This window comes from Chiloscyllium plagiosum, chromosome 2 (genome assembly GCF_004010195.1).
Source record: "Chiloscyllium plagiosum isolate BGI_BamShark_2017 chromosome 2, ASM401019v2, whole genome shotgun sequence".
Lineage (NCBI taxonomy): Eukaryota > Metazoa > Chordata > Chondrichthyes > Orectolobiformes > Hemiscylliidae > Chiloscyllium > Chiloscyllium plagiosum.
Window position 1 is genome coordinate 95,904,966 of NC_057711.1, and position 27,022 is coordinate 95,931,987.

General features: G+C 40.9%; 1 protein-coding gene across 12 annotated transcripts in view; it reads left to right on the forward strand.

Moving 5' to 3' along the window:
• Positions 1-27,022, forward strand: part of LOC122562047 (multiple PDZ domain protein) — a 368,714-nt gene that overhangs the window by 96,930 nt on the left and 244,762 nt on the right. For all 12 annotated transcript variants that reach the window (XM_043714532.1, XM_043714569.1, XM_043714586.1 and 9 more), the window contains exons 9-10: positions 9,885-10,091; positions 11,657-11,771. In XM_043714532.1, the coding sequence (XP_043570467.1) occupies positions 9,885-10,091; positions 11,657-11,771 (322 nt within the window). The remainder of the gene's footprint in view (positions 1-9,884; positions 10,092-11,656; positions 11,772-27,022) is intronic.

The following is a 27,022-nucleotide window of genomic DNA, read 5'->3' on the forward strand; positions in this document are numbered from 1 at the left end:
TCCGCCCCCACCCCCACTCCGGCCTATCACCCTCACCTTATCACCCTCACCTTAACCTCCTTCCACCTATCGCATTTCCAACATCCCTTCCCCCAAGTCCCTCCTCTCTACCTTTTATCTTAGCCTGCTTTGCGCACTTTCCTCATTCCTGAAGAAGGGCTCATGCCCGAAACTTCGATTCTCCTGTTCCTTGGATGCTGCCTGACCTGCTGCGCTTTTCCAGCAACACATTTTCAGCTCTGATCTCCAGCATCTGCAGTCCTCACTTTCTCCTATGTAAATGAAAGCCTGATTTCATTGCTTGGAGGTTACTTTCAAATTTTGGATGTAATGTACCTTGGAGCTCCTATTCCTGAGATGTGGGACATGTGAAGCTGCAAATTAGGAACATTATGAGGACATTCAGCCCTTTGAGTGTACTCTGTCATTTGATAATATTGCAGCTGATCTGATTGTTGCCTCGATTCTGGTGTCCTGCCTACCTCCAGTACCCTTTATTTCCCTTGTTATGCAATCCCTGCCTTAAAAATATTGGATAGCACTGACTTCAGCAGTTCTTGGGAAGGAGAGTTGCACGATCTCATGGCCCCCCAGAGGGGCAAAAAAAGGTTCTGCTCATTTGCATCTTAAATGAGAGACCACTTATTTTTAAACTGTTTCCCTAGTTATAACCTATGCCACAAGAATTATCCTTTCAGCGTCTACCCTATTAGGTTGTGTATATTTCAATAAGGTTGCCCCTTATTCATCTAAGCTTTGTTGGCCCAATCTATTCATCTTTTCCTCAAAGCTAACACCCCTTCCCAAGCAATATACTCTTCTAATTTTTTGTTTGGTAGGCCTTCAAGGTCTGTGCATAACAGTGCCAGTAGTCAATTCATTGGCACAGTTTACAGGGAATGTTGATCCCAAGTATTAGTCACATGAACCTTCTGTGAACTGTTTCTAATGCAATTGTCATTTCTTAAGTAAGCAGATGAAATCCATCTGTGGTATTCTCGATATGAACTCACCAATACTCTATCAAATTGTAAAAAAAAACATCTCCACTTTACATTCCATTCCTCTTGAAAAAATTGACATCATTGCTGTTATTGTACCTACATACCAACTTATTGTGACTCATGTGCCAGGTCCTCTGAGCTGTCTGTATTGAGCCTGGAAGTGCTTTTTGCTACTTTTCTAATCTTCTTGCCAAAGTAGACAAATTCACATTAACTTATTTGCATGCTTTTGCAGATGCATTATGTTGTTTTCATGACTTACTTTTCAACTTGTCTCAACGACACATTTTGCTTCCATAATTTTCTTGCTGACTTTCAAATCATCATAGAATGTAAATTGCTGAGGACTAGAATTTTTCCTGTGACATTTTACTCATTACATCTTGCCAACTTTGAAATGGCCTATTATGCCTGCTGTCTGTTTTTTGCTTGCTAACTAATGCTCAAACTCTGCTAATGGTTGTTACTCCCTCCATGGGGGCAACTTTATGACAGTAGTATTAACCACTAATGAGGCGCAACAGAGACAACCATACTGTACCAACACCAGCAACATTTAAATTCTTACCAATAGATAGTGTCTAAAGCAGTAGCTACAGTGTCAGACGGATAAGTGAATATTTTAAGTGTGGCCTAACAGTAAGTCTGCAGTAGTGAGTGAAGTGGGTTCTTTCTTGATTATATGTTATTTTGAGATATGTCTCCTGATTAAACTTATAAATATAAGCCATAGATGTTAAGTTAGCCTGGAGCAGTGGAATGTAGAGGAATAAGACACTGGGTGTGTAGATTGAAAGAAGCAAAAATAGCCTTTAGTAGAGTGATATGCTCTTCTTGTCGGATGGGGGAGTTTAGGGAGAGTTTATGAGGATAATGTTACTGAGGAAAATATCTGCAAGAAATGCCGATGGTTGCGAATCCTATCAGATCGAATGGATTAGTTCGAGAGACAGTCAGAGGCAATGAGGAATTTACAAGAACAAGGAGATGTGATGGATGGCAGTTATAGTAAGGGAGAAAAGTCGCAGATACATTCATATAGATGGGTTAACTCCATGAAAGATAAGAGGTAGGCAGGTAGTGAGGAGTCTTCTGTGGCTATCCCCATTTCAAACAAGTATGCAGTTTGGAAAATGTAGGGGGTGATAGATTCACAGGGGGCACGGTGGTTCAGTGGTTAGCACTGCTGCCTCACAGCGCCAGGGACCCAGGTTTGATTCCTGCCTTGGGTAACTGACTGTGTGGTGTTTGCACATTCTCCCTGTACCTGCGTGGGTTTCCTCCGGGTGCTCCAGTTTCCTCCCACAATCCAAAGATGTGCAAGTTAGGTGAATTGGTCATAGTCAGGGGTGAATACAGGGAATGTGTCTAGGTGAGTTACTCTTCAGAGTATCGGTGTGGACTTGTTGGGCTGAAGGGCCTGTTTCCATACTGTAGGGAATCTAATCTAATCTAATCATAATGGCAGGGGTATTTGCTTGAGCTACTCAGGAGGATTTAAACTATTAAGGTCGGGTGTTGGGACCCAGGGAGATAGTGAGGAAAGAGATCAATCTGAGATTGGTACAGTTGAGGACAGAAGCGAGTCAAACAGTCAGGACAGGTAGTGACAAAGCAGAGAAAAAGTTAGGACTGATATATTAAACATGCAATGATTTCAATGCAAGAAGCCTAATGGAAGCCAGATGAACTCTGGGCATGGTTAGGAACATGGGACTGGGATTTCAGAATAATTACAGAAACTGGCTCAGGGATAGAAAGGACTTCCAGTTTAATGCTCCAGGATACAAATTCTGCAGGAAAGATGGAAAGGGAGGCAAGAGAGGAAGGGGATTGGCGTTTTTGATAAAGGATAGCATTACAACTGTACTTCGGGAGGATATTCCCGGAAATACATCCAGGGAAGTTATTTGGGTTGAACTAAGAAATACGAAAGGCATCCCTTATTGGGATTGTATTATAGATCCCCTGATAGTCAAAGGGAAATTGAGAAACAAATTTGTCAGGAGACCTCAGCTATCTGTAAGAATAATAGGGTGGTTCTGATCGGGGATTTTAACTTTCCGAACATAGACTGGGACTACCATTGTGTTAAGGGTTTGGATGGAGAGGAATTCAAGTGTGTACAAGAAAATTTTCTGATTCAGTATGTTGATGTACCTTCTAGAGAAGCCATTTGGATGCAGAATTGCCTCAATGGTCGAGGACAGAGGATAATGGTGGAGGGTTGTTTTTCAAACAAGCAAGAGTGCCACAAGCATTGGTGCTGGGTCCACTACTTTTCATTATTTATATAAATGGTTTGGATGTGAGCATCAGAGATATGGTTAGTAAGTTTGCAGATAACACGAAAATTGGAGGTGTAATGGACAGCGAAGAAGGTTGCCTTGGATTACAATGGGATCTTGATCAGATGACATCTTGATCAGATGGTGACATCTTGATCAGATGGGCTGAGAAGCGGAAGATGGAGTTAAATTTAGATAAATGCGAGGTGCTGCATTTTGGGAAAGCAAATCTTAGCAGGACTTATACATTTAATGGTAAGGTCCTCGGGAGTGCTGCTGAACAAAAAAACCTTGGAGTGCAAGTTCATAGCTCTTTGAAAGTGGAGTCACAGGTAGATAGGATAGTGAAGAAGGCGTTTGGTATGCTTTTTTTATTGGTCATAGTATTGTGTACAGGAGTTGGGATGTCATGTTGCGGCTGTACAGGACATTGGCGAGGCCACTGTTGGAATATTGCGTGCAATTCTAGTCTCCTTCCTATTGGAAGGATGTTCTGAAACTTGAAAGGGTTCAGAAAAGATTTACAAGGATGTCACCAGGGTTGGAGGAGGCTGGGGCTGTTTTCCTTGGAGCACTGAGGCTGAGGGGTGACCTTATATAGGTTCATGAGGGGCATGGATAAATAGACAAGGTCTTTTCCTTGTGGTGGTGGAGTCCAGAACTCGAGGGTATAGCTTTTGGATAAGAGGGGAAAGATATAAAAGAGATCTAAGGGGCAACTTTTTCACAGAGGGGATGATATGTGTATGAAATGAGCTGCCAGAGGAAGTGGTGGAGGCTGGTACAATTGCAACATTTAAAAGGCATCTGGATGGATATATGAATAGGAAAGGTTTGGAGGGATATGGGTCGGGTGCTGGCAGGTGGGACTAGATTGGGTTGGGATATCTGGTCGGCATGGACGGGTTGGAAAGGATTTGGAAAGGCAAGGACTGATTCGGGATAGTCAACATGGCTTTGTGTGTGAGAAATCATGTCTCACAAACTTGATTGAGTTTTTGAAGAAGGATTTAGGAGTGCAGAGCTGTGGACGTGATCGACATGTACTTCAGAAAGGCATTCAACAAGGTTCCTCATGGTAGATTGCTTAGCAAGGTTCGATCTCATAGAATTACATGGAGAACTAGCTCTTTGGATACAGAACTGGCTCGAAGGTAGAAGACAGAGGGTGGTGGTGGAGGGTTTTCCTTCAGACTGGAGGCCTGTGACCAGTGGAGTGCCACAAGGATTGGTGCTGGGTCCACTGATTTTCATCATTTATATAAATAATGTGAATGTGAGAGGTATAGTTAGTAAGTTGGAGGTGTAGTGGACAGTCAAGAAGGTTTCCTCCAAGTATGATGGGAACTTGATCAGATGGGGCAATGGGCTGAGGAGTGGCAGTTGGTGTTTAATTTAGATAAATGTGAGGTGCTGCATTTTGGAAAAGCAAATCCGAGCAGGACTTATACTTAATGGTAAGGTCCTGGAGAGTGTTGCTGAACAAAGAGATCTTGGAGTTGCAGGTAGATAGGATAGTGAAGATGGTATTTGATACGCTTTCCTTCATTGGTCAGAGCATTGAGTGTAGGAATTAGGGGGTCATGTTGCAGTTGTGAAGGACATGGATAAGGCCATTTTTGGAACATTCTGTGCAGTTCTGGTCTCCCCTGTGGGAATGATGTTGTAAAACTTGAAAGGGTTCAGAAAACATTCACAAGGATGTTGCCAGGGTTGAAGGATTTGAGCTCCAAGAGAGGCTGAATAGACTGCGTCTGTTTTCCCTGGAACATTGGAGGCTGAGGGGTGAATTTATTATAGAGATTTATAAAATTATGAGGGGCATGGATAGGGTGAATAGAACAAGTCTTTTTCCTAGGGTGGTGGAGTCCAGAACTAGAGGGCATAGGTTTAGGTGAGAGGGGAAAAATTTAAAAGAGATCCAAGGGGCAATTTTATTACGCAGAGGGTGATGCGTGAATAGAATGAGCTGCCAGAAGAAGTGATGGAGGCTGATATAATTAAAACATTTAAAAGGCATCTGGATGGATATGTGAGGAGGAAGGGTTTTGGAAGGGATATGGATCAACAGTTGGAAAATGGGACTTGACTAGGTTTGAATATCTGGTCAGCATGGACAAGTTGGACTGAAGGGTCTGTTTACGTGCTATGACTCTGTGTATATTAAATGCATGGTGCCTCCCTTTCTCTGACTTTGAATTCTGTAAATGTACTCCACGTTAATTAGCATTCAGGAATGACCCTAATAATTTTATTGTTCTGTTTTAACATGGCATTTCCCATCAGTACCTATAACCGTAACTAGTCCTTTCCACTCTCCTTATACCTTTTTTCTTTCATTTATAATATAGCACATCCCAGGATTAAGCTTTAATTCTCGTGGCTTTGGACAATGTCTAAAGGCTCATGAACTTTCTCTGAAACTGCAGCCTTAGTCAATGCCCTCTATCCTGCATGCAGGAGTGGAGTTATTTATAGCCCTTTTCCTAGCTAGGGGAAGATCACTCAAGATTGAAGGAATTTTAAAATTTCTCTCAGGAATAAAACACCCATGGTTTCTCTTTGACAACGGTGATAACGTTTTAACAACGTAGTTGGCTGGTCATTAATTTTAAATTGGATTCTCCCATCGCAGGAAGGGTCACCTGGAGCCTGATTTCTTTTATCCCATTGGTTGGAATGTGCATTAGCTACATTTCTGCAGGATTACCCCTTTTAGAGAAGTGTCTCAAAGTGCAGTTGATTATTGGGTAGGATACATGGTTTCCAGCATCTGCAGTCATTGTTTTTACCTAGTATATACTTAAAGGCTAGCTGTCCTCAAAGTAGATGTATCCCACGTTACTTGAGAGAAGGAAGCATTGTAATTGTGTAGTCTTTGGGTCAGATCTTCCAGTCCTCGGTGATGCCAGAAGGCTGGAAACTTGTAAAAGTTACACTACTGTTCAAAAATGCTGGCAAATCCATATCAGTCTGCTTTACTCTGGAAGATAATTGTTGTACATATTTTAGTGTAAATGCTTCAAATTGAATCTGTATTTAATCCTTTTTAGCTTTAACCCTTTCAAAGTGAACAAGTAAAACTGTGCAACTTGATTTGAGTGTAGGAAAGTGTGAGGTCATCCATCCTCAGACTAAAAAGGACAGAATAGGATATTTTCTAATTGGTGAAAAGCCATAAACCCTGCTGTTTCAGAGATCTGCCATCTAAGTTTATAAATCAGTAAAATGTCACTATTAGGTACAGAAAATAATCAAAAAGAACAATGAAATGCTGGCCCTTAAATGTAGAGGTTAGTATAGGTGGAGAAAATAAATGCTTTATCTGTGTAAAACCCTGGTTTGATCACACCTTAAGTATTATGAGCATTGGAGATAGAATGCAGTGTAGATTTACAGTAATGATACCTGGATTGTGAGGATTCGGTTACCAGGAGAGATTTCAGAAGCTATTTTTTTGACATCTGGTGTTTAGAAGCTTTAGAATGACTTGATTTAAGTTTTCAAGGCATTTAAAAGGAAAAGACAGAATAGGTCGATATTATTTGTTGGGTGGGCTGTCTAAACCTATGGGAAAATTATAAGTTTTAGGACCAGACAGCATTGGAGTAAAAATTTGCACTTATAACTGTAAAACTGTAGAAGAGTAAAATCAGGAAACTTGTACACAGAAAAGGTGAAAATTTTGCAAACTTTTCCACAAATGCCAATTGATTACAGATCACTTTTATACTTAGAACTGAATTTGGTAAGCAAAAGTCCATTAAAGGTTAGGTTACGGATCAATTATCATTGATCATTAAATGACAGAACATGTTCAAGGAAATAATTGGCTGACTCCTGTTCCCAGGCTCTTGAATGTTATTTTAAATTAAGGATCCGAGGCTACTGCTACACAGATGTACATAGATTGGAGTGCTTTCTCAACACTGAAAGACCAAGATTCTTTTCATTTCTTCTTTAAAGACACTCATAATTTCTTCATTAGGACAATGAACAAACTGTTGATCAACTTAAAACTGATTCTTCGTGACTGCTTTTTGTATTGTCTTTCTCATTCTTGGAGAGTGTGTAAATGATATAAATATCTGCCAAGCATTTTGTCTTGACAGAGTTTTATGTACAACTGACTTAAACAGGTAGAGGGATTTTCAGGTCCCAGGTAAGCAAATCTGAGTTTGTTTAACTTGAGATTCTAATGATCCAATAAAAAATCCTTGACTTTAATAGGATTATTCTATTAGCGAAAAACATTTATGTGCAATCATTTCAAAACTTAGCTAATTCCTGCTTCCCCAGAAACTGCCTTTGTTTTAAGGTGATCCTCCTTGGCATCTTCATTTGAAGGGGAAAGGATGAGTGGCAGTATAGCATTTGAAACATGACACTTGCATTTTGATCATTAGTATACAGCATATACAGCATACATAGAAAGATGTTTACTATACAGCCAGAAGTTTTTTTTTTAAACAACCCTGGGACTATAGAGTCACGGTTAATAAATCAGTTTATTAAGATCAGTTGGAATAGTACAATACAACAACCTCCATTTCACATGGAACTGCAATCTTCAGCTTCATAAATTTAGTTTGTGAAGCAGTGTTCTGAGGCAGGTCAAAGATCCGAAGTTTTGATGCAGCCAACTATTGAAAGTGACAATGTGTGATTAGCTGTCTGTTGAAGCAAAGAAGACTGACTTGTCACCAGCTCGTTTGATGTTTCAATGAATGACATAATTCTATGTAGACGTCAACTTCATCCCAGAACTTTAACTTAGAATTTGGCTTTGATTTTTTTCCCTGTTTTTCAGTAGCAGTCAAAATCTTTGAGTACCTGTGAGACATTACATCATTGAATGTCATGAACCAAATATTATGATGTCAGATTGATATTTTCTCTCACTTTTTTTTGTTTTCGCTGCAAATAATTTCTGTAGACTTGACAAGAGTTTGGGATTAAAGCTAACTTAACATCCTCTCCCAGACTATTACTAATTGAATACCTATCCTGATTGTAGGACAAGTGTATATTAAATAAATTGGGGATGTTGTCATGCTCAGTTTGCCGCCTGCTATAACTCTAGAATGTATATTCCTTGTGTGGAATGTATTTCAAAATTTCTGTTGTGCGAAGTACTTGTCAGCTCCCGTGCCTGTTTTGAATCACAAATTCCAATTGAAGTGTTAACATTGACAAATTTATTTTGTACTTTGGCTCAATTGTTAAAGCACAGATTTGAGACGACCCAAGGAATTCCTTATGAACTCAACCTGTAAGCCTCTCACAGTTCGTCATGGAGGTCATACCTTTGGTAGTCTGGAATAAAAAAACCTTTTACAGAGAGTTTAGTTTAATTTTAATCATTCCCTTCATTTGCTAATAGCATCACTGTTACAACATAACACTAATACCTATAATTTCGGCTAATTGGATTCTAATAACCCAGGAGAGTATGACATTGCTCTTCCTTCAAGAGCCCTGGCAGGCTACTTCATTGTACTATCTCAAACAGACTATCTTTATACACAAGTTTACAAAGGCAGTACTGTCACATATACAAAAAGTGAATAAAAACGCTGCATGTTCTGAACTAGATAGGTAATAGTGAAGACAATAACTCGGGACAGAAGTTAATTGATACAGAGTACTGAGTTTTGTTTCGAGTTCAGAATCAAACATTGTTATTAATTTCACAAATGATCAACCGTTTATCACTCAGTGTTCTGTTTATATAGATTCACTGATGTTAAGGCAAATGTTCTTAATTGTCTTACTCTCCCTGCCTGTCTGTTGTCTAGTGTGCAGTAAATGTGTTCTATAGTTCAAAAGTACGTTTTAGCCTAAATTTTTAAGGTCAAGTTTTTAAGGCTATAAACGTTTTCACTATCATGGTGAAAATTATTCTTGACTTCTCTGTCCCATAACAGGTCATTGGTAATTATTCACTGAGCCATGTCAAGTGCCTTTTTAAAGTATGAGTGGTGTGGGCAGGCACTTTCGCTCAGGAAGACGAGGATGAAACTTCGTGATTTTCGAAGTAGCCTGATCTATTTGGTAGCTGTCAACTGAGCTACCCCCTCATCCACACTCCTCATAATAGAACTGTATCTAAGTAACTTTTTCTTTTTGCTTAACTTTTTTTGTTTATTCATTCTCTGTACATGTTATTAGCTGAGTGAACCATACATGCATGTGTACCCGAGGCTAGCTAGCAGATTACTCTTAATATCCCAATTCTATGTTATTTTTCCACTGTATTTGCTCTTCTCATTGCCTGTCATGGATACTGGCAATCTACCTTCTATGTCCTTTTTCCCCCATTCCTGAATTGATCTTTCAATTGTGAACTTATGATGGCTCCCCAAATCCTTCCAAAAGGACATCCATTTAAAGGTTAAATGGATTAAATTAATTAAAATCTGGCTTTTAGTGTGTTTTGTATCTCAAAAGTATGAACATTGAGAAATCGTCATTATCCTTTAATACAGGACGCTTCCTGAGCAAACTGCAAAAATACTCTGCTTGTAATTTGTTCTTTTAGATAGTCAGTGTCCATTACAAATACTTATTTTGCTCTTCATTTGTGCTAAAGGATGGACGCCTTCAAAGTGGTGACCACATTCTAAAGATAGGTGACACGGATCTACTTGGAATGGGTAGTGAGCAAGTGGCTCAGGTGCTGAGGCAATGTGGAAATCGAGTGAAATTGGTAATAGCTAGAGGAGCTGCAGAAGACTCTTTGCCTGCTGCCCCTCAAGGACTTCCTGCTTTACCATCTGTACCTCCTGTAGCGGAAGAGGCAAGTATGATACCTGGTTTTCTTGTGAACACAGGGTGAGAAAAATGTTTTCCAGTTAATGATCTTGTGAGGGGAGAAATGCATTTTTGCCGAGCAAGTTTTCAATCATAATTGGATACATTGATCTTAAATTTGAGCAAAGTTTAATCTTTTTGCCAATTTTCACCATAACCTTTACCTAAACATGCAACCAGTGAAAATGGATGTTGAGAATCTGAAAGTAAAAATACCAATAGTTGGATGTAGTTGACAGGTTTGGCAGTATCCACGTAGACCTAGGGGCACTGAAGGAATGATGATGTATTTCAAAGTCCAGACAGTGAGCAGCTTGGAGGGGAACTTGTAGGTGGTGGTGTTCCCATGTTGCAGTCCTTCTGGTTCATTCTTCCCTCTCTCTTTTCACTGTCCATTTTACAAAACTGCTACATCTCTTGGCACTTCCAATTCTGAGGAAGGATCAGCAATTGAAGCCCTTCATAAGCACTGCCAAACCTGCTGAATACTTACCACATTATTAGTTTTTATTTGCCTTGATTGTATTTGTTTAAAAGCAGTTTGTGTACTAAATTTCATTTAAATAAGAATGACACCATTAGGGGCTGATCAATTGTGGTCATATTGGTGTACATTACTTTATGAGCTGAAGGTTGTAAATTAATTGCAATAGAAATTGGCCATTGCTGACCATATTTTATTCAGGTATCTTAACTTTAGCCAGAGTCTGTCAGCAAATGCCAGTAAAATTGAAAATCATTTGAGATCCCTTTCCCTATGCCTTTTTGGCGAAAATAGTTGGAATATAATTTGCAGACATGTTATAATTCCTATACTTAACTGTGGTGATTTCCTATTTGCCATTGAGGCAATTCTGTTAAAAGGATATTTGTATTTCAATAAGATCTTCTTAATGTTATGAACCGTCCCAGAATGCATCATAAGAATATTAGCAGTCAAAATGTGAAACAATCATAAAAGAACAAGACCAAAAGGTTTGCCAAAGAGGTAGGTTTTAAGGAACATCTCTAAGGAGAAGATGGATTTGAGGCAGAGATTTAGGGATGGAATTCCAAAGACTGTGTGGCTGCCATTAATACTCTAGAAAGCATATAATACAGGATTATATGCTTTCTATAAAAGAACAGTAAACAATAAAGTGGCTATATTTCAAAAGGTAATTCAAAGTCGAATGGCTTATTGTGTTCTACCAGACTTGGAACCAAGATTTGTTTTTTTTTCTGTTGATTCCTATTGTTATAAGAGTTGTTGAAAATACTCAGCAGATCAGGCAGTATCTATAAACAGAGAAGCAAAGAGTATGCTTTCGGTTAATGACCTTTCATCAAAAATAATAAAAACTCATATTCTGTGATCTTTCATTAAAACATATAGGTTAACTCTGTTTTTCTGTCACCGCAGATGCTGAGTATCTTTAGCATTTTCTGTTTAATTTTCACATTTCCACTGTCTGGCATTTTGAATCTTATTAAAGTATTTATAGTATAATCATACTTTTTTTGAAACTGGAAGTATAAAGTATAAATATTGCAATTTGTTTTTTTAATTAGCCTGAACCAGTCTGTTGTCAGAGTGTTGATGGTGAAATATTCGATGTGAAACTTACAAAAGATGTTCATGGACTCGGCATAACCATTGCTGGCTATGTTGGTGACAAAAATCTAGGTACTGTAATAACTTCTAAGATTTTTAAATCTGATTTTATACTGTTCCTTTCTTTCTATTTTCCGTGTTCTTTCTGGAAAGAAAGACCTGAATTTCATCGTTATAAAGTCGTTGTATTTCCCACATATCAGTGAATACTGTGGTTTATTGTGATTTTGTCATCCTTGTTTATTTTGTGGGGATGATGGTTGCACTTATGATGTGTTTCATGTTGAGGGTGGAGCATTTTTTTCATATTCATTTTTATGGCATTAGTATCTTAATTTTTCAGTTGTAGGCAAACCTTGCTTCTGTTGTGAGATTGTGCACAAGAAGTTTTCATAGGTAAAAGCAAGGACCGCAGATGCTGGAAACCAAAGTCTAGATTAGAGTGGTGCTGGGAAAGCACAGCAGGTCAGGCAGCATCCGAGGAGCAGGAAAATCATTGTTTTCCCAAAGTAGAAATGTCTATCACGAGGGGACGCAATTTTAAGGTAATTGGAGGAAGGTTTTGGGGAGGTGTCAGACATGGATTCTTTGCTCAGAGAGTGGTGTGTGCGTGGGATATGCTGCCAGTAGTAGAGTCAGATATATTCGGGACCTTTAAGCGACTCTTGGGTAGGCACATGGTAGTTAGTACAATGAAGGATATGTAGGTTAGTTGGAACTTAGAGTAGATAAAAAGCCGGCACAATATCGAAGGCTGAGCACCTGTACTGTGTTGTACTGCTGTACGTTCTAATGTCTATATATATATATATATAAAGATGGATAGTGTGACTTGCAGGGATCTTGCAGCTGGATGGTCTTTGTGTGTCTGCTGTTCTTGATGTTTAAGGAGAGATTTGTTGGTCTATAGATGTTGTTAGAAATTTGGCGAGTTGTTGTGTTGCATTGCATCTTATACATGATATGTGTAGCAAACATAGTGGTGACTTGGAGTGTGAATGAAGCTTGCTGTTTTGACCTAGATGAGTTTGAGCTTCTCTAAATTGGTGGAGCTGCAAGTGAAGAATACTCATCACACTCCTGAATTGTTTTGTAGATAATGGAAAGTTTTTTGACAAGTTGGGTGGCGAGTTCGTGCAGAATATCTAGTCCCTAACCTGATTTTGTAGCATGGATAGTCCAATTTAAGTTCCTGGTCAATGGTAACCCTCAAAATCTTGATGATTGGGTTTCAGAATTGCCAGCACTTCTAATTATCATGTGGATTTTTTTTCATTCATGGAATGTGAGCGTTGCTGGGTGTCCAGCAAGTACCGCCCATCCCTAGTTGCCCTTGAGAAAATGGTGGTGAGCTGCCGCCTTGAACTGCTGCAGTCCATCTGCTGTGGGTTGACCACAATGCCATCAGGGACAAAATTGCATGAATTTAATGCAGCAACGGTGAAGAAATGGCAATATCTTTTCAAAGTCAGGATAATGAGTGGCTTAAAGGTGCAGGTGCTAGTCTTGTTCTTCTAGATGGAAGTGGCAGTGCGTTTGCAAGATGCTACCTGAGAATCTTTGAAATTCTGCAGTGCATCTTGTAGATAGAAGACACTGCTACTACTGAGTGTTATTAGTGGACGTTTGCGGATGTGGTGCAAATAAAGTGAGCTGCTTTGTCTGGCATGTTGAGCTTGTTGTGTTGTTCAAACTGAATCCATCCAAACAAGTGGGGAGCACTCTATCACATGCTTAATATTGTAGGTGGTGGTCAGTCTTTTGGGAGTCAGGAGGTTAGATAAGATTAGATTAGATTACAGTGTGGAAACAGGCCCTTCGGCCCAACAAGTCCACACCGACCCGCCGAAGCGAAACCCACCCATACCCCTACATTTACCCCTTACCTAACACTACGGGCAATTTAGTATGGCCAATTCACCTGACCCTGCACATCTTTGGACTGTGGGAGGAAACCGGAGCACCCGGAGGAAACCCACGCAGACACGGGGAGAACGTGCAAACTCCACACAGTCAGTCGCCTGAGGTGGGAATTGAACCCGGATCTCTGGCGCTGTGAGGCAGCAGTGCTAGCCACCATGCCGCCCACAAATTACTGTTACGCTGCTGCTCCTTTAACAAGAGTATTTTGTTCTTGTTTTTTTTGACACGAGAGGTTGTAAAGGCAGAAGTGTTGAATTGTCTACTTTAACAGTGGCAGGGGAGTGGTTTTATTCTATTTTGGTTTAATTTTAGCAGGCATTCAGAAGTTGCTGCAGTGCAGAAAGGTTCCAAGCTTCAGCAGATGGTTCCTGATTGTCTTGCTCTCTGAAATCTCTTTCGGAACTGTTTCCTCCTGTGTTGAATTTACCTCTTGCCAAGGCATGTGTTCATGGGATGTTACAGGAGTTGGAACAGCTCCTTAGTTAAGTTGCTATATTGAATCGGTTGGGTTTTCAAATAGTTATTGCTCTAAATTCTCTTTTCTTTTGTTTGTGTTTCAACTGTAGTGTTTAAGTAAATTCTGTTTGCTTCAAGTGGTTTGACCAGCTGCATCACTCTTGGAATATCCACTTCACGTCTGCCTTTAAAATAAGAGAAGTTAGTGTCTGGGCTACCTTCTTAAAATATTTTGCGGGGATCTAACCTGGCCTGTAACATATTGGGGGCTCCTGTCAGGATTGATTTGAAAGTTCCAATTTGGGAATGCGGTTGTTGGATTCAAAGGCGGCAAATGGTAGATGTTCATGTCTTTTGTTCCGGGTGTTGAATTCAGTTGGTTTAAACAGCACTCAGGCTCTTTCAATCACTTAGAGCTTTTTGGAGCTTGAAGAAGTGACTTTGGGGGCTTTACAAAAGGTGAACAAAACAAAGCTGCTGGAATTGGCAGACAAGCTGGTGTTGGAGTTGCCTTCATCTATGAGAAAAAGAGAGATAATTTAGCGATAGCTCCGCATTTAGATTTGCTAGAAATGCCATTAGAATCTTTTGGAAATGGCTAAAATTGAATTGAAAATGAAGCAGCTTGCATTATAGGGAAAAGAAAGAGAAAATGGAGTGAAACAGTTTTGAATTATGATTACAAGCAGTAGATAGAGAATAAGAACGAATCACCCAGACAGAGCAAAAACAAAAGGACAGAATCGCTTTAGCAGAACAAAAAGAAACGGAGAGGAATGCCATAGCAGAATAAAAAGAGAAAGAAAGAGAGCTTGAATTTCATAAATTGGCACATAGACAGGAAAGTTGGCTTAAAAGGATGGAGGTGAAGATAGAAGGTAGGCTTAGTGAGGAAGATAGTGAGGATGAGCCAACCCATCGTAGCCAAAGACCTGGTGGGGGTCTGTTTAAACAAATCCAAACATTGCCTAAATTTAATAAGAATAATGTGGAAGCCTTTTTCATCTCTTTTGAGAAGGTGACCAAACACATGCACTTGCCAGTTGTCACGTTGGTTTTGTTGATCCACGCAAAACTTGTAGGTAGAGCCTGTGAGGTACTTGTATCACCATCAGAGGAGATATCTGAGCAGTATGAGGAGATGAAGAAACGAATCTTAAGTTCATATGAGCATGTACCAGAAGCCTAAAGACAATGTTTCAGGAATCAAAGGAGGGGTCCTGGTCAAACATACTTTGTTTGATCCTTTCAAACTGAATGTATTTTTGATGGGTGGATAGGGCATTAAAAATAGAGCAAATATTGGACACTCTTAGGGAGATGATTATTTTGAGGAGTTCAAAAATTCACTTCCTGAAATAGTGAAAACTCATGGAAGAGCAGAGAATTAAAATAGCAGCCGAAATGGCTGATGACTATGAGTTGGTTCATAAATCAAAGTTTGGCTTCCAAAATCAATTTCAATTCATGAGAGATAGAAATTGGGGAAAAGAGAAATCCTCACATGATAAAAGAAAAGGAGATCTTGGTGAAGATCATAAAAGTAAGTTACCACAAGATAAAAAGGAAACCCTTGAAGGGGAAAGAAGTTGAAAAGCCCCAGTAATTTCACTGCAATAAAGTAGGCCACATGTATTTTCCTAACCCATCAGATAGGCAGATGTACGAAAACAGGATAAGCCAGTGAATTTTGTTGAAGTGGTGAGGGAAAGCACAATAGAAACTAAAATGCTACACCAGAATGTACAACCTGGTTGGAAGTTGATTAAGGAGGAGGTACCAGGTGGTCTTAAACCATTTACTTGCGAAGGTAAGATTTACTCACATAGGCCAGGAGCAGCAGGTAAAGAAGTTACAATATTAAGAGATCATGTCAATCTTTGATGTTAAGAGATGAGATATGTAACTTAGAGATTGAATGTGGAATTCACAGTAAGATTAGAAGTGCTCAGTTATGTAGAGTGAGGTTGAAGTGTCCAGTGAAATGGTATGAGTACTGGAGAAACTCTTGGCTCCAGGATTACAATTTGTCCTTGCTAATGATATAGCTGGGTCACATGTCGGAGTGCTGCCTCCTGTGGTTGAAAAGCCAGTGGAAAATCAGACCACTGAAGATTTATGGGAAGCATATCCTGAGATTTTTCTTGACCGTGTGGTAATAAGGTCACAAAATCACCAATTGAAACAGGATAAATCAAAGAATACAGATAAATAAGTTGAATTAGAATTATCAGATACCATATTTGATCAAATTTTGGGACAATACAGGAACAGGTGAAGGATAGATTGGATATTTTTAGCTCAGAAACTAACTGAGTTACAACAGAAAGATGAAATATTGAAGCAATTTGTGGGCGGCATGATGGCACAGTGGTTAGCACTGCTGCCTCACGTGTGGACTTGTTGGGCCGAAGGGCCTGTTTCCACACTGTAAGTAATCTAATCTAATCTAATCTAATCTAAACGTTCTCCCCGTGTCTGCGTGGGTTTCCTCCGGGTGCTCCGGTTTCCTCCCACAGTCCAAAGATGTGCAGGTCAGGTGAATTTGCCACGCTAAATCGCCCGTAGAGTTAGGTAAGGGATTAAATGTAGGGGTATGGGTGGGTTGCGCTTCGGCGGGGCGGTGTGGACTTGTTGGGCCGAAGGGCCTGTTTCCACACTGTAATGTAATGTAATCTAAATCAATTATATCAAAAAGTGTACACTGAAGAAGAATCTGCATGTATCCCTGAGTCCAACTATCTTAAAACAGATGTCTTAATGAGGAAATGGAGTCCATCACATATTCAGGCAGATGAGAAATGGGCAGAAGTTCATCAAGTTGGATTGCCAGTGGGTTAAAGAAAGGAGGCCTTGCGGGTAGTACATGAACTACCAGTGGGAGGTAACTTAGGGGTAAGAAAAACTCAAGCTAAAATACAAAAACATTTTTACTGGCCTGGACTGCATAAGCATGTAGTTGAATTTTGCCAGACATGTTGTATATGTCAGGTAATGGGAAAACTGCAGGCATTAATAAAACTTGCACCTTTAATACCCATTCCTACATTTGAGGAACCATTTACAAGAGTCTTAATTGTTTGCATAGGACTCCTATCTAAAACAAAAAGTGAAAATCAGTATTTGTTGACAATAATGAATGTGTACAGTAGATTTCCAGAGGCCGTTCCATTTCGCAATATTATAGCTAAAAGGATTGTAGAAGTTACTCAAAATTTTAACTAGATATGGACTACCCATAGAGGTACAGTTAGATCAAGCGTCAAGCTATACCTCAAAATTATTCAGGGAAGTTATGGACAGTTTAGGACTAAAACAGTTCAAATCCATGACATACCTTCCAGAAATGCAGAGAGTGCTAGAAAGGCAGCATCAGGCATTAAAGACCATGTTGAAGGCTTATAGTCTAGACAATCTGGATGATTGGGATAAAAGAATTCTATTTGTACTTTTTGCCATGAGAAATGCACCAAATGAATCAACCAAATTCAATCCATTGAATTATTGTTTGGGTATGAATGATCAAGGAGAAATTTGAGTTAGCATTCAGAGACCACACATTTGGACTATGTCATATTTTAGGGAATGGTTAAATAAAGCAAGGGAGTTGGCTCGACAGCATTTAAAGGTATCATATGATGAAACAGGAGGCAGCCAAGAAACCAAAAAGTGTAATTTTGCTAACTGAGTTAGTGTTAATTTTACTTCCAGTGATAGGTGAACCTTTAAAAGTAAGGTTTAGTGGACCTTATCAAGTCGAAAGATGATTGAATGAAGTGAACGATTTGGTAAGGACTCCAGACAGAAAGAAATCTCACAGAATATGTAATGTGATGTGCTCAAAAGGTATTTTGACAGGAAAGGAAAGCAAAAGGAGAATATGTTACTGTTTACAACACAGTGAAGAACCTAGTTCAGACTATGTCGAACTGGACATTGGTAGAATCCTTACAGTGTGGGAACAGGCCCTTGGGTCCAAAAGGTCCACACCGACCCTCCGAAGAGTGTCCCACCAAAACCCATTCCCCACTACTATACAATTACCCCGACTAATGCACCTAACCTAAACATACCTGCACACTATGGGCAATTTAGCATGGCTAATTTACCTAACAAGCACATCTTTGGGTTGTGGAGGAAACCAGAGCACCCCACACTGCTAATCAACACAGCAATGAACCTGCACAGTTACTCCCTTTGCTGTTTGAATTCATAGCGGGACATTGGAGTGCGTCTGGGAAAATTAACGAACAGTGAAATTCACAACTAATCTTGGAGGAACCAGTTTGGGAGAGGTAACAACACAGAAACATCTAAGTGAATATTTTTAAATGTTGCTTTACAGTGAATAAAGTGGGTTTGTTCTTGACTATATATTTTATTGAGATATGTCTCTGGGTTAAAATTAAAAATTTAAGCCATAAGTATTAAGTTAGCCTGGAGCAGTGTTTTGTAGAGGAATTGGGTTTGGGTTTGGACATTTAAAGAAGAAGAAATGGCCTTTAGAGTGATATGCTCTTCTTGCCGGATGTGGGAGTTTAGGGAGAGTTTAGATGTTACTGAGGATTATATTTGCAATAAATGCCTTTGGTTGTAAATCCTATCAGATCGAATGGATCGGTTGGAGAGACAAAGGCAATGAGGAATTTACAAGAGCAAGGGGGTGGGATGGATGGCAGTTATAGGAAGGGAGAAAAGTTGCAGGTGCAATGCCATAAATAGGTTAACTCCAGGAAAGGTAGGAGAGGTAGGCAGGTAGTGCAGGAGCCTCCTGTGGCTATCCCCATTTGAAACCAGTTTGCTGTTTTGGAAATGTAGGGGGTGATGGATTCTCAGGGGAATGTAGCTCGAACAGCCATGTTTCTGGTATCGAGACTGGCTGTAATGCAATGAGGGTTATGTGGGGTTCCAAGAGATCAATTGTGTTGGAGGACTGTCTAGTCAGAGGCACAGACAGACGTTTCAGCGAAAAATTAGAATGGTGTATTGGCTCCCTGATGCCAGGATCAAGGATGTCTTAGAGAGGGTGCGGAATGTTCTCAAGGGAGAGAGAGAGACCAGCAGGAGGTCATTGTCCACATTGGAACCAATGACATAGGAAGGGAAGAGGATGAGATTCTGAATGGAGAATTTGGAAAGTTAGGCCAGAATTTAAAAAGGAGGTCCTTGAGAGTAGTAATATCTGGATTACTCCCGGTGCTATGAGCCAGTGAGGGTAGGAATAGGAGGATAGAGCAGATGAATGCATGGCTGAGGAGCTGGTATATGGGAGAAGGATTCACATTTTTGGATTATTGGAATCTCTTCTGGGGTAGAAGTGACCTGTACAAGAAGGATGGATTGCACCTGAATTGGAATATATACTGGCAGGGATTTTTGCTAGAGCTACTCAGGAGGATTTAAACTATTAAAGTGGGGGGTTGGGACCCAGGGAGATAGTGAGGAAAGAGATCAATCTGAGACTGGTACAGTTGAGAAAAGAAGTGAGTCAAACAGTCAGGGCAGGCAGGAACAAAGCAGAGAACAAGTTAGGACTGATAAATTAAACTGCATTTATTTCAATGCAAGAGGCCGAATAGGCAAGACAGATGAACTCAGGAACTTGGGACAGATGAACTTAGGAACATGGGACTGGGATGTCATAGCTATTACAGAAACATGGCTCAGGGATGTACAGGACTGGCAGCTTAATGTTCCAGGATCTAAATGCTACAGGAAGGACAGAAAGGGAGGAAGAAAGTAGGGGGAGTGGCACTTTTGATAAGGGATGGCATTACAGCTGTACTGAGGAAGGATATTCCCGGAAATACTTCCAGGGAAGTTATTTGGGTGGAACTGAGAAATAAGAAAGGGATCACCTTACTGGGATTGTATTTTAGATCCCCTAATAGTCAGAGGGAAATTGAGAAACAAATTTGTAACGAGATCTCAGTTATCTGTAAGAATAATAGGATAGTTATGGTTGGGGATTTTAACTTTCCAAACATAGACTGGGACTGCCACAGTGTTAAAGGTTTAGATGGAGAAGAATTTGTTAAGCATGTACAAGCAAGTTTTCTGATTCAGTACGTGGATGTACCTACTAGAGAAGGTGCAAAACGTGACCTACGTTTGGGAAATAAGGCAGGGTAGGTGACTGAGGTGTCAGGGAGGGAGCACTTTTGGGGCCAGCGACCAAAAGTTTTAAAATAGTGATGGAAAAGGATAGACCAGATTTGTAAAAATGAAGTTCTAAATTGAAGGAAGGCTAATTTTGGCTGTCTTAGGCAAGAACTTTCAAAAGCTGATTGGGGGTAGATGTTCGCAGGTAAAGGCATGGTTGGAAAATGGGAAGCCTTCAGAAATGAGATAGCGAGAGTCCAGAGACGGTATATTCTTGTTAGGGTGACAGGAAAGGCTGGTAGGTGTAAGGAATGCTGGATGACTAAAGATATTGAGGGTTTGGTTAAGAAAAACAAGGAGAAAGTTTGGACTGCAGATGCTGGAGATCAGAGCTGAAAAATGTGTTGCTGGAAAAGTGCAGCAGGTCAGGCAGCATCCAAGGAGCAGGAGAATCGATGTTTCGGGCATAAGCCCTTTTCAGGAATTCCTGAAGAAGGGCTTATGCCCGAAATGTCGATTCTCCTGCTCCTTGGATGCTGCCTGACCTGCTGCGCTTTTCCAGCAACACATTTTTCAGCTAAGAAAAACAAGGAAGCATATGTCAAGAATAGGCAAGGTGGATCGAATGAATCCTTAGAAGAGTATAAAGGCAGTGGGAGTATACATAAGAGGGAAATCAGGAGGGCAAAAAGGGGACATGAGATAGCTTTGGCAAATAGAGTTAAGGAGAATCTAAAGGGATTTTATAAATACATTAAGGACAAAAGGGTAACTGGGGAGAGAAAAGAAGCCCTCAAAGATCAGCAAGGCGGCCTTTATGTGGAGCTGCAGGAGGTGGGAGAGATACTAAACGATTATTTTGCATCAGTGTTTACTGTGGAAAAGGACGTGGAAGAAATAAATATATGGAAATAATTGGTGACATCTTGAAAAATGTCCATATTACAAAGGAGCAAGTGCTGGATGTCTTGAAATGCATAAAAGTGGATAAATGTCCAGAACCTGATCAGGTGTGCCCCAGAACTCTGTGGGAAGCAAGGGAAGATGGGCCCCTTGCTGCGATATTTGTATAATCAATAGTCACAGGTGAGGTGCCGGAAGACTGGAGGTTGACTAATATGGTGCCACTGTTTAAGAAGGATGGTAAGTACTAGCCAGGGAACTATAGACCAGTGAGCCTGACATCATGAGACCTCAATTAACATGCAAAACTGCCATGTGGTTAAATACACGATCTCCCAGATTTCCAAAAACAATTTCCAGGTAGATTAGATTAGATTCCCTACAGTGTGGAACCAGGCCGTTCGGTCCAACAAGTCCACACCGACCCTTCGAAGAGTAACTCACCCAGTTCCATTTCTCTCTGACTAATGCACCTAACACTATGGGCAATTTAGCATGGCCAATTCACCTGGCCTGCACATCTTTGGACTGTGGGAGGACACTGGAGCACCCGGAGGAAACACACGCAGACATGTGGAGAATGTGCAAACTCCACACAGATAGTCGGCTGAGGTTGTATTTGAACCTGGGACGCTGGTGAGGCAGCATGCTAACCACTGAGCCACCGTACCACTGTATCAAAATGATTTAACTTATCTCCATAGGGTATAAGCTAATACTTAACTTTGTACAGTACTAATTGCAATAAAAGAACTAATGTTTTGATTTGTTTACATGTTTCTCAAGAGTATGTCATAAGAAATTGCTCGATGTTTGTTTACAAATAATTGTCTGAATCCCGACAGTGCAATTGGAGGGGAAATGTGCATAGTAATTGCTTGGTGTTTTGGCAGAGACCTGCAAGTATATTTCTGTGACAAGCTGTATTTATAAGCACCTTTTTTATTGTCATAGAATGCCCCAAAGTGCTTCATGTTAGAATGATAAAACATAGCCTGAAGCCAAGCAACGTTTATTTGCATTGCTGTGGAATTGTCGGCGCATTTCCCAACCCCTTCCACCGTCGAAGAAAACTGCTCATCGACACAGTATAGTTTTACCTCCTTCATTTTTATTCTGCACCCTGGAGGGATAGAGAACGATCACTCATGTGCACAGAGACATGAGTTCACAGTCTCCTCTGGAACAACAGTTTCTCAATAAACTATATAGTCATTTTACAGGGAGGAGCATCCAGATAAGGCAACATACATATTAATTAAGTGACCGTTACAATCAGCGAGTGTCAATAGTAAAGATTAAGCCATCTTCTGTTACACAATGAATAACTGGCTTACCATAATGAATACTTTTCAACTTGCTAAACTGACCTCACATACTGAGTGTTTCCAATATTGTAAAATCCCTCTACATAATGACTGCTTCTCCACCTTGTCAACCTTTTACCCTTGCCTCCAGCACCTCACTGTAAGTTCTTACCTGATCTGAGTCATGCTCAGCTGAGTTGCTTGTTTCACAAAACTCCGAGTTTAACTCTTTCCATGCCTGCTTATACCCTATACACATTGTCAGAATCACATGACGTTAAGTACAAATGATGAATAGAAAATATTTTAAAGAGTGCCTTAAAGAAGAAAAGCAAATTAGACAGTCTCGAGAGACAATTCCAGAGTTTAGGATTACCATTAGTGAGACGATTGAAATTGAGAATATTCAAAAAGCCAGAATTAGAGGAGTGCAGATATCTCTTATTGGCAGGAGGGGTTTAGAGGGAGTGAGGGGCAAAGCCAGCAAGGGATTTGAAAATGAGGATGAGAATTTCAAAAATCAGGTACTAATCTTGTTAGTAGCCAAAGTTTGCTGTTTAAGAATAATGTTATTCCCAGGGAAGCTGTGTCTGTTGGAACCTTTTTAAATCAAGGTTCAGCCTGCAACTGGCCTCCAGGGCTGGCCTCTCAAACCAAAGAAGCTTGTTTTGTCTGTTCTTTTCCTTTTACAGGCTGCTTCAAGGTCTGTAAGTCATTCCCAGCTAGCAATTCCGAGTTCACAGCTTCAAACCAAAATCAATAAAAGAATAGAATAAAAATAATGAAAACTCAGCAAGGGTTCTAACACAGGTTAAACATGGGGCAAGAACATATGCTTACTACCTATCATCACGACCCCTCAGCTGGTGAATTAGTTCTCCTCTATGTTCAGCGCTTAACAGAGGGAGAAAAGGGCACAGTGTACAGTATTTTGGAAACTTCAATCACCATCGGTATGTGATGTGCCTATGTAGCACTGACTAAGTAGGAGAAAGTGAGGACTGTAGAAATTGGAGATCGGAGTCCAGAGTGTGGTGCTGGAAAAGCACACAACAGGCCAGATGTTTCGGGTGTAAGCCGATTCTCCTGCTCCTCGGATGCTGCCTGACCTGCTGTGCTTTTCCAGCGCCACATCCACTGACTGAGTAGGCCAAATCTTGAAAGACATAGCTAGACTAGACCTGTGGCATATGGCAAGAGAGCCAACAAGAGGGAAAAAAGTAATTGACCTTGTTCTCACCCATCTGTTTCTTGTATAGTTCTTTGTGGAGACAAACTCATCTTGTGTGTCTCAGTGCATGCCAAATGGTATAGATTTAAAACCAATCTAGCAACTCAAAACTGTGCATCCATGAGGCATAATGCCTCCATTTGTAATTGATGGTCTGACATATCCCACACTCTAGCATCACCATCAAGCCAGTGGATCGACCTTTGCTCAGCGAAGACTGCAGGACAACAGGCAGTAACAGCACAAGGCGAACCTAAAAATGAGGTGTGAAATTGCAGTATAGTACACAAGTAGTGGAAGCTGCATGCAGTTGACAGCTAAGTGACCTCACAACCAATGAATCAGACCTAAGTTCTGTGGTTCTACCATGTCTAGTTATGAAGTGTCTTGGATAATTGAATTACCAACAGGATGATACTACAAGTATTCTCATCCTTAACAATGTGGCAGTTCAAAATGAATGCGAAAGACGAAGCTGAAGTATTTGCATCCCATTCTGGTTAGATGCGCCAAGTCAAGGATTTACCTTGTCACCAGCATCAGAGTTTCATTCCCTCTCCTTCCTTGTCAGCCTTCTGCAGGGACCATTTCCTCCGGTATGCCTTGGTCTTCACTCCCAACACAATGCCCCTCCGCCTCATTACACCTTCCACTGCAACCGTAGAAGGTGCAATACCTGTCCATTTACTTCCTCCCTGCTCAGTATTGAAGGGCGCAAACACGCCTTCCAGGTGAAGCAGCACTTTACCTGCATTGCAGTACTGCATTTGTTTCTCACGATGGGGTCTCCTCTACATTGGGGAAACGAAGTGTAGACTGGGTGATGGCTTCACAGAACATTTGCGTTTGGTCTGCAAAACAGACTCTGAACTTCCAGTTGCCTGCCACTTCAACATATCACAGTGTTCCGTGGCCCATATTTCTATCTTTGTCGTGCTGCAGTGCTCTAGCAAAGCTGAGCAGCAGCTCATTTTCTGCTTAAGGATCCTGCAGCTTTCTGGACTCAATATAGAGTTCAATAACTTTAGGGCTTGAGCTGGCCAATGTTCTTACCCAACCCCACACGTCAGGCCTTATATAGTCTGCTATGATACACAACCCATTGTTAGCCACTAATATTCTCCATTAATAGCTATTCACTTTCCGAGCCAGATTGTTAGCTATTCCTTTGTCTGTCCAACGTTTTTCTCTCTTTCCGGGTTCTCTCCCCACCTATTATTTACTCCTTACTGACACTTTCCTAGCTTCCATTAGTTCTGAGGAAGGGGCACTTGACCTGAGACGTTAATTCTGATTTCTCGCTACAGATGCTGTCAGATTTGCTGAGCTTTTCCAGCAAATTCTACTTCTATTTCTGATTTTCCAGCACTCTCGATTCTTTCGCTTTTCTTCAAGTCAAGGATCTATCTTGGTCTTCTCTCAAGGTCTCCAGCATGGTAGTTGCCAGTCTTTAACTTCTAAACCAAAACAAAGAACTGCAGGTGCTGGAGATCTGAAACAAACAAATAAAAATTGCTGGAGCAACTCAACAGGTTTTACAGCATTTCTGAAGAGAAAACAGTTAACATTTAGATTCTGGATCAGTGGTGCTGGAAGAGCACAGCAATTCAGGCAGCATCCGACGAGCAGCAAAATCGACATTTCGGGCAAAAGCCCTTCATCAGGAATAAAGTCTCCTGATCCAGATGAATAAGAACTGTAGCAAAAAGGCAGCTCACATTTCACGAACAATTGCAGATGGGCAAGAAAAACTGGCCCAGCCAGCAATATCTACATCTGTGAAAGAGGAAGTGAGCACTGCAGATGCAGGAGATCACCAGTCTCTGGACTCTGCCATTTCTGCCACCTACAGTCAGACCCCACCAACAGAGATGTATTTCCCTCCCCACACTGCTATTAGCATTCTGCAGACTATTCCGTCCAAAACTCCCTTAATAGGTCCACACTCCCACCAACCCACTCTCCACTCCCAGCACCTTCCTTTTCCACCCCAAGAGGTGTAAAACCTTTGTCCACACCTCCCCCCTCACCTCCATCCAAGGCCCCAAAGGATCTTTTCACATCTGGAAGAGATTTTCCAGCACCTCAACACCTCATCTACTGTGTCCGTTGCTCTCTGTGGTCTCCTTTACATTGGGAAGACAGGACGCCAACTTGTGGAACAGTTCAGAAAAAATCTCCGGGACACATGCACAAAACAACCACACCACCCTGTGGCCAACCACTTCAACTCCCCTTCCCACTTTGCCAAGGACATGCAAGTCCTGGGCTGTCTCCACTGCCAAATCCAAATCTCTGACACCTGAAGGAAGAATGCCTCATTTTCTGTCTCAGTACACTCCAACCACACGGAATCAACATCAATTTCACTAGTTTGCTCGTCTCTCCTCCCCCCACGTTATCCCAGATCCAACCCTCCAACTTGGCATCACACTCTTGAACTATCCCACCTGCCCATCTTCTTGGACTCCTATCCGCTCCACCCTCCACTCCGACCTTTCACCATCACCCACCGCCTTCATCACCTCCCGCCTTCATCACCCCCCCGCCTTCATCTCCCTATCGCCCTCCAAACTATCTTCCCCCCTGCTCCACTCCCCCTCCTACTTATCTCTCAGTCCCCTTGGGCTTCCTCACAAACCTGATGAAGGTCTTATGCCCGAAATGTCAACTCTCCTGCTCCTTGGATGTTGCCTGACCTGCTGTGCTTTTCCAGTGCCACACATCTGTGAAAGAGTCCATGTAAGGGCAATCACTCTTACCTCAGCTCATCTCAGGGAGATTCAGCTCTTTTGTCCATGTTTAGATTGATATTGTAGTCGCATCAGGAGATGAATGGTCTTGGTGGTTGATTAGCAGGTTATTGTAAGTGTCACTTGGTAACACTGCTACTGTCTTCCATTGTCATGCTGATGACTGAAAGTAAGCTGCTATGGAATGCTAATTGGCTGAATTAAATTTGTTTTTTTATGCAATCTTCAACGATGGTAGGTCAATGCTAGAATTGGAATAGCTTGTTTTGCACATGGTTAGTTCTGTAGCATATCTTCAGCACCATGGCCTGAATGTTGCTGGGATGATAACCTTGGCTGTCTTTAATGTGGTCACCTGTTTCTTTATCTCATGTGAAACGTGAATTAAATTATCTGAAGACTGGTATTCATGGGATGGGCTTTCTTCTCCATTGGATTGTTGGTGGTCATTTACAAAGTAATCTTTTACTGAAAGAGGGAGAAAAATATATGGAGACGGTTTCCTTTTTAACCAAATACTATCTGCTTCTGAAAAAAATTGAAAGGTAAAAATAGTCATGACCCTTTGTTTTATTGTAAGTAAAGGAGTTAGCTTTATTTGCCAAGCTGACATTTTTGTGTGTCTGTTTTATATTCAAAACTTGAATT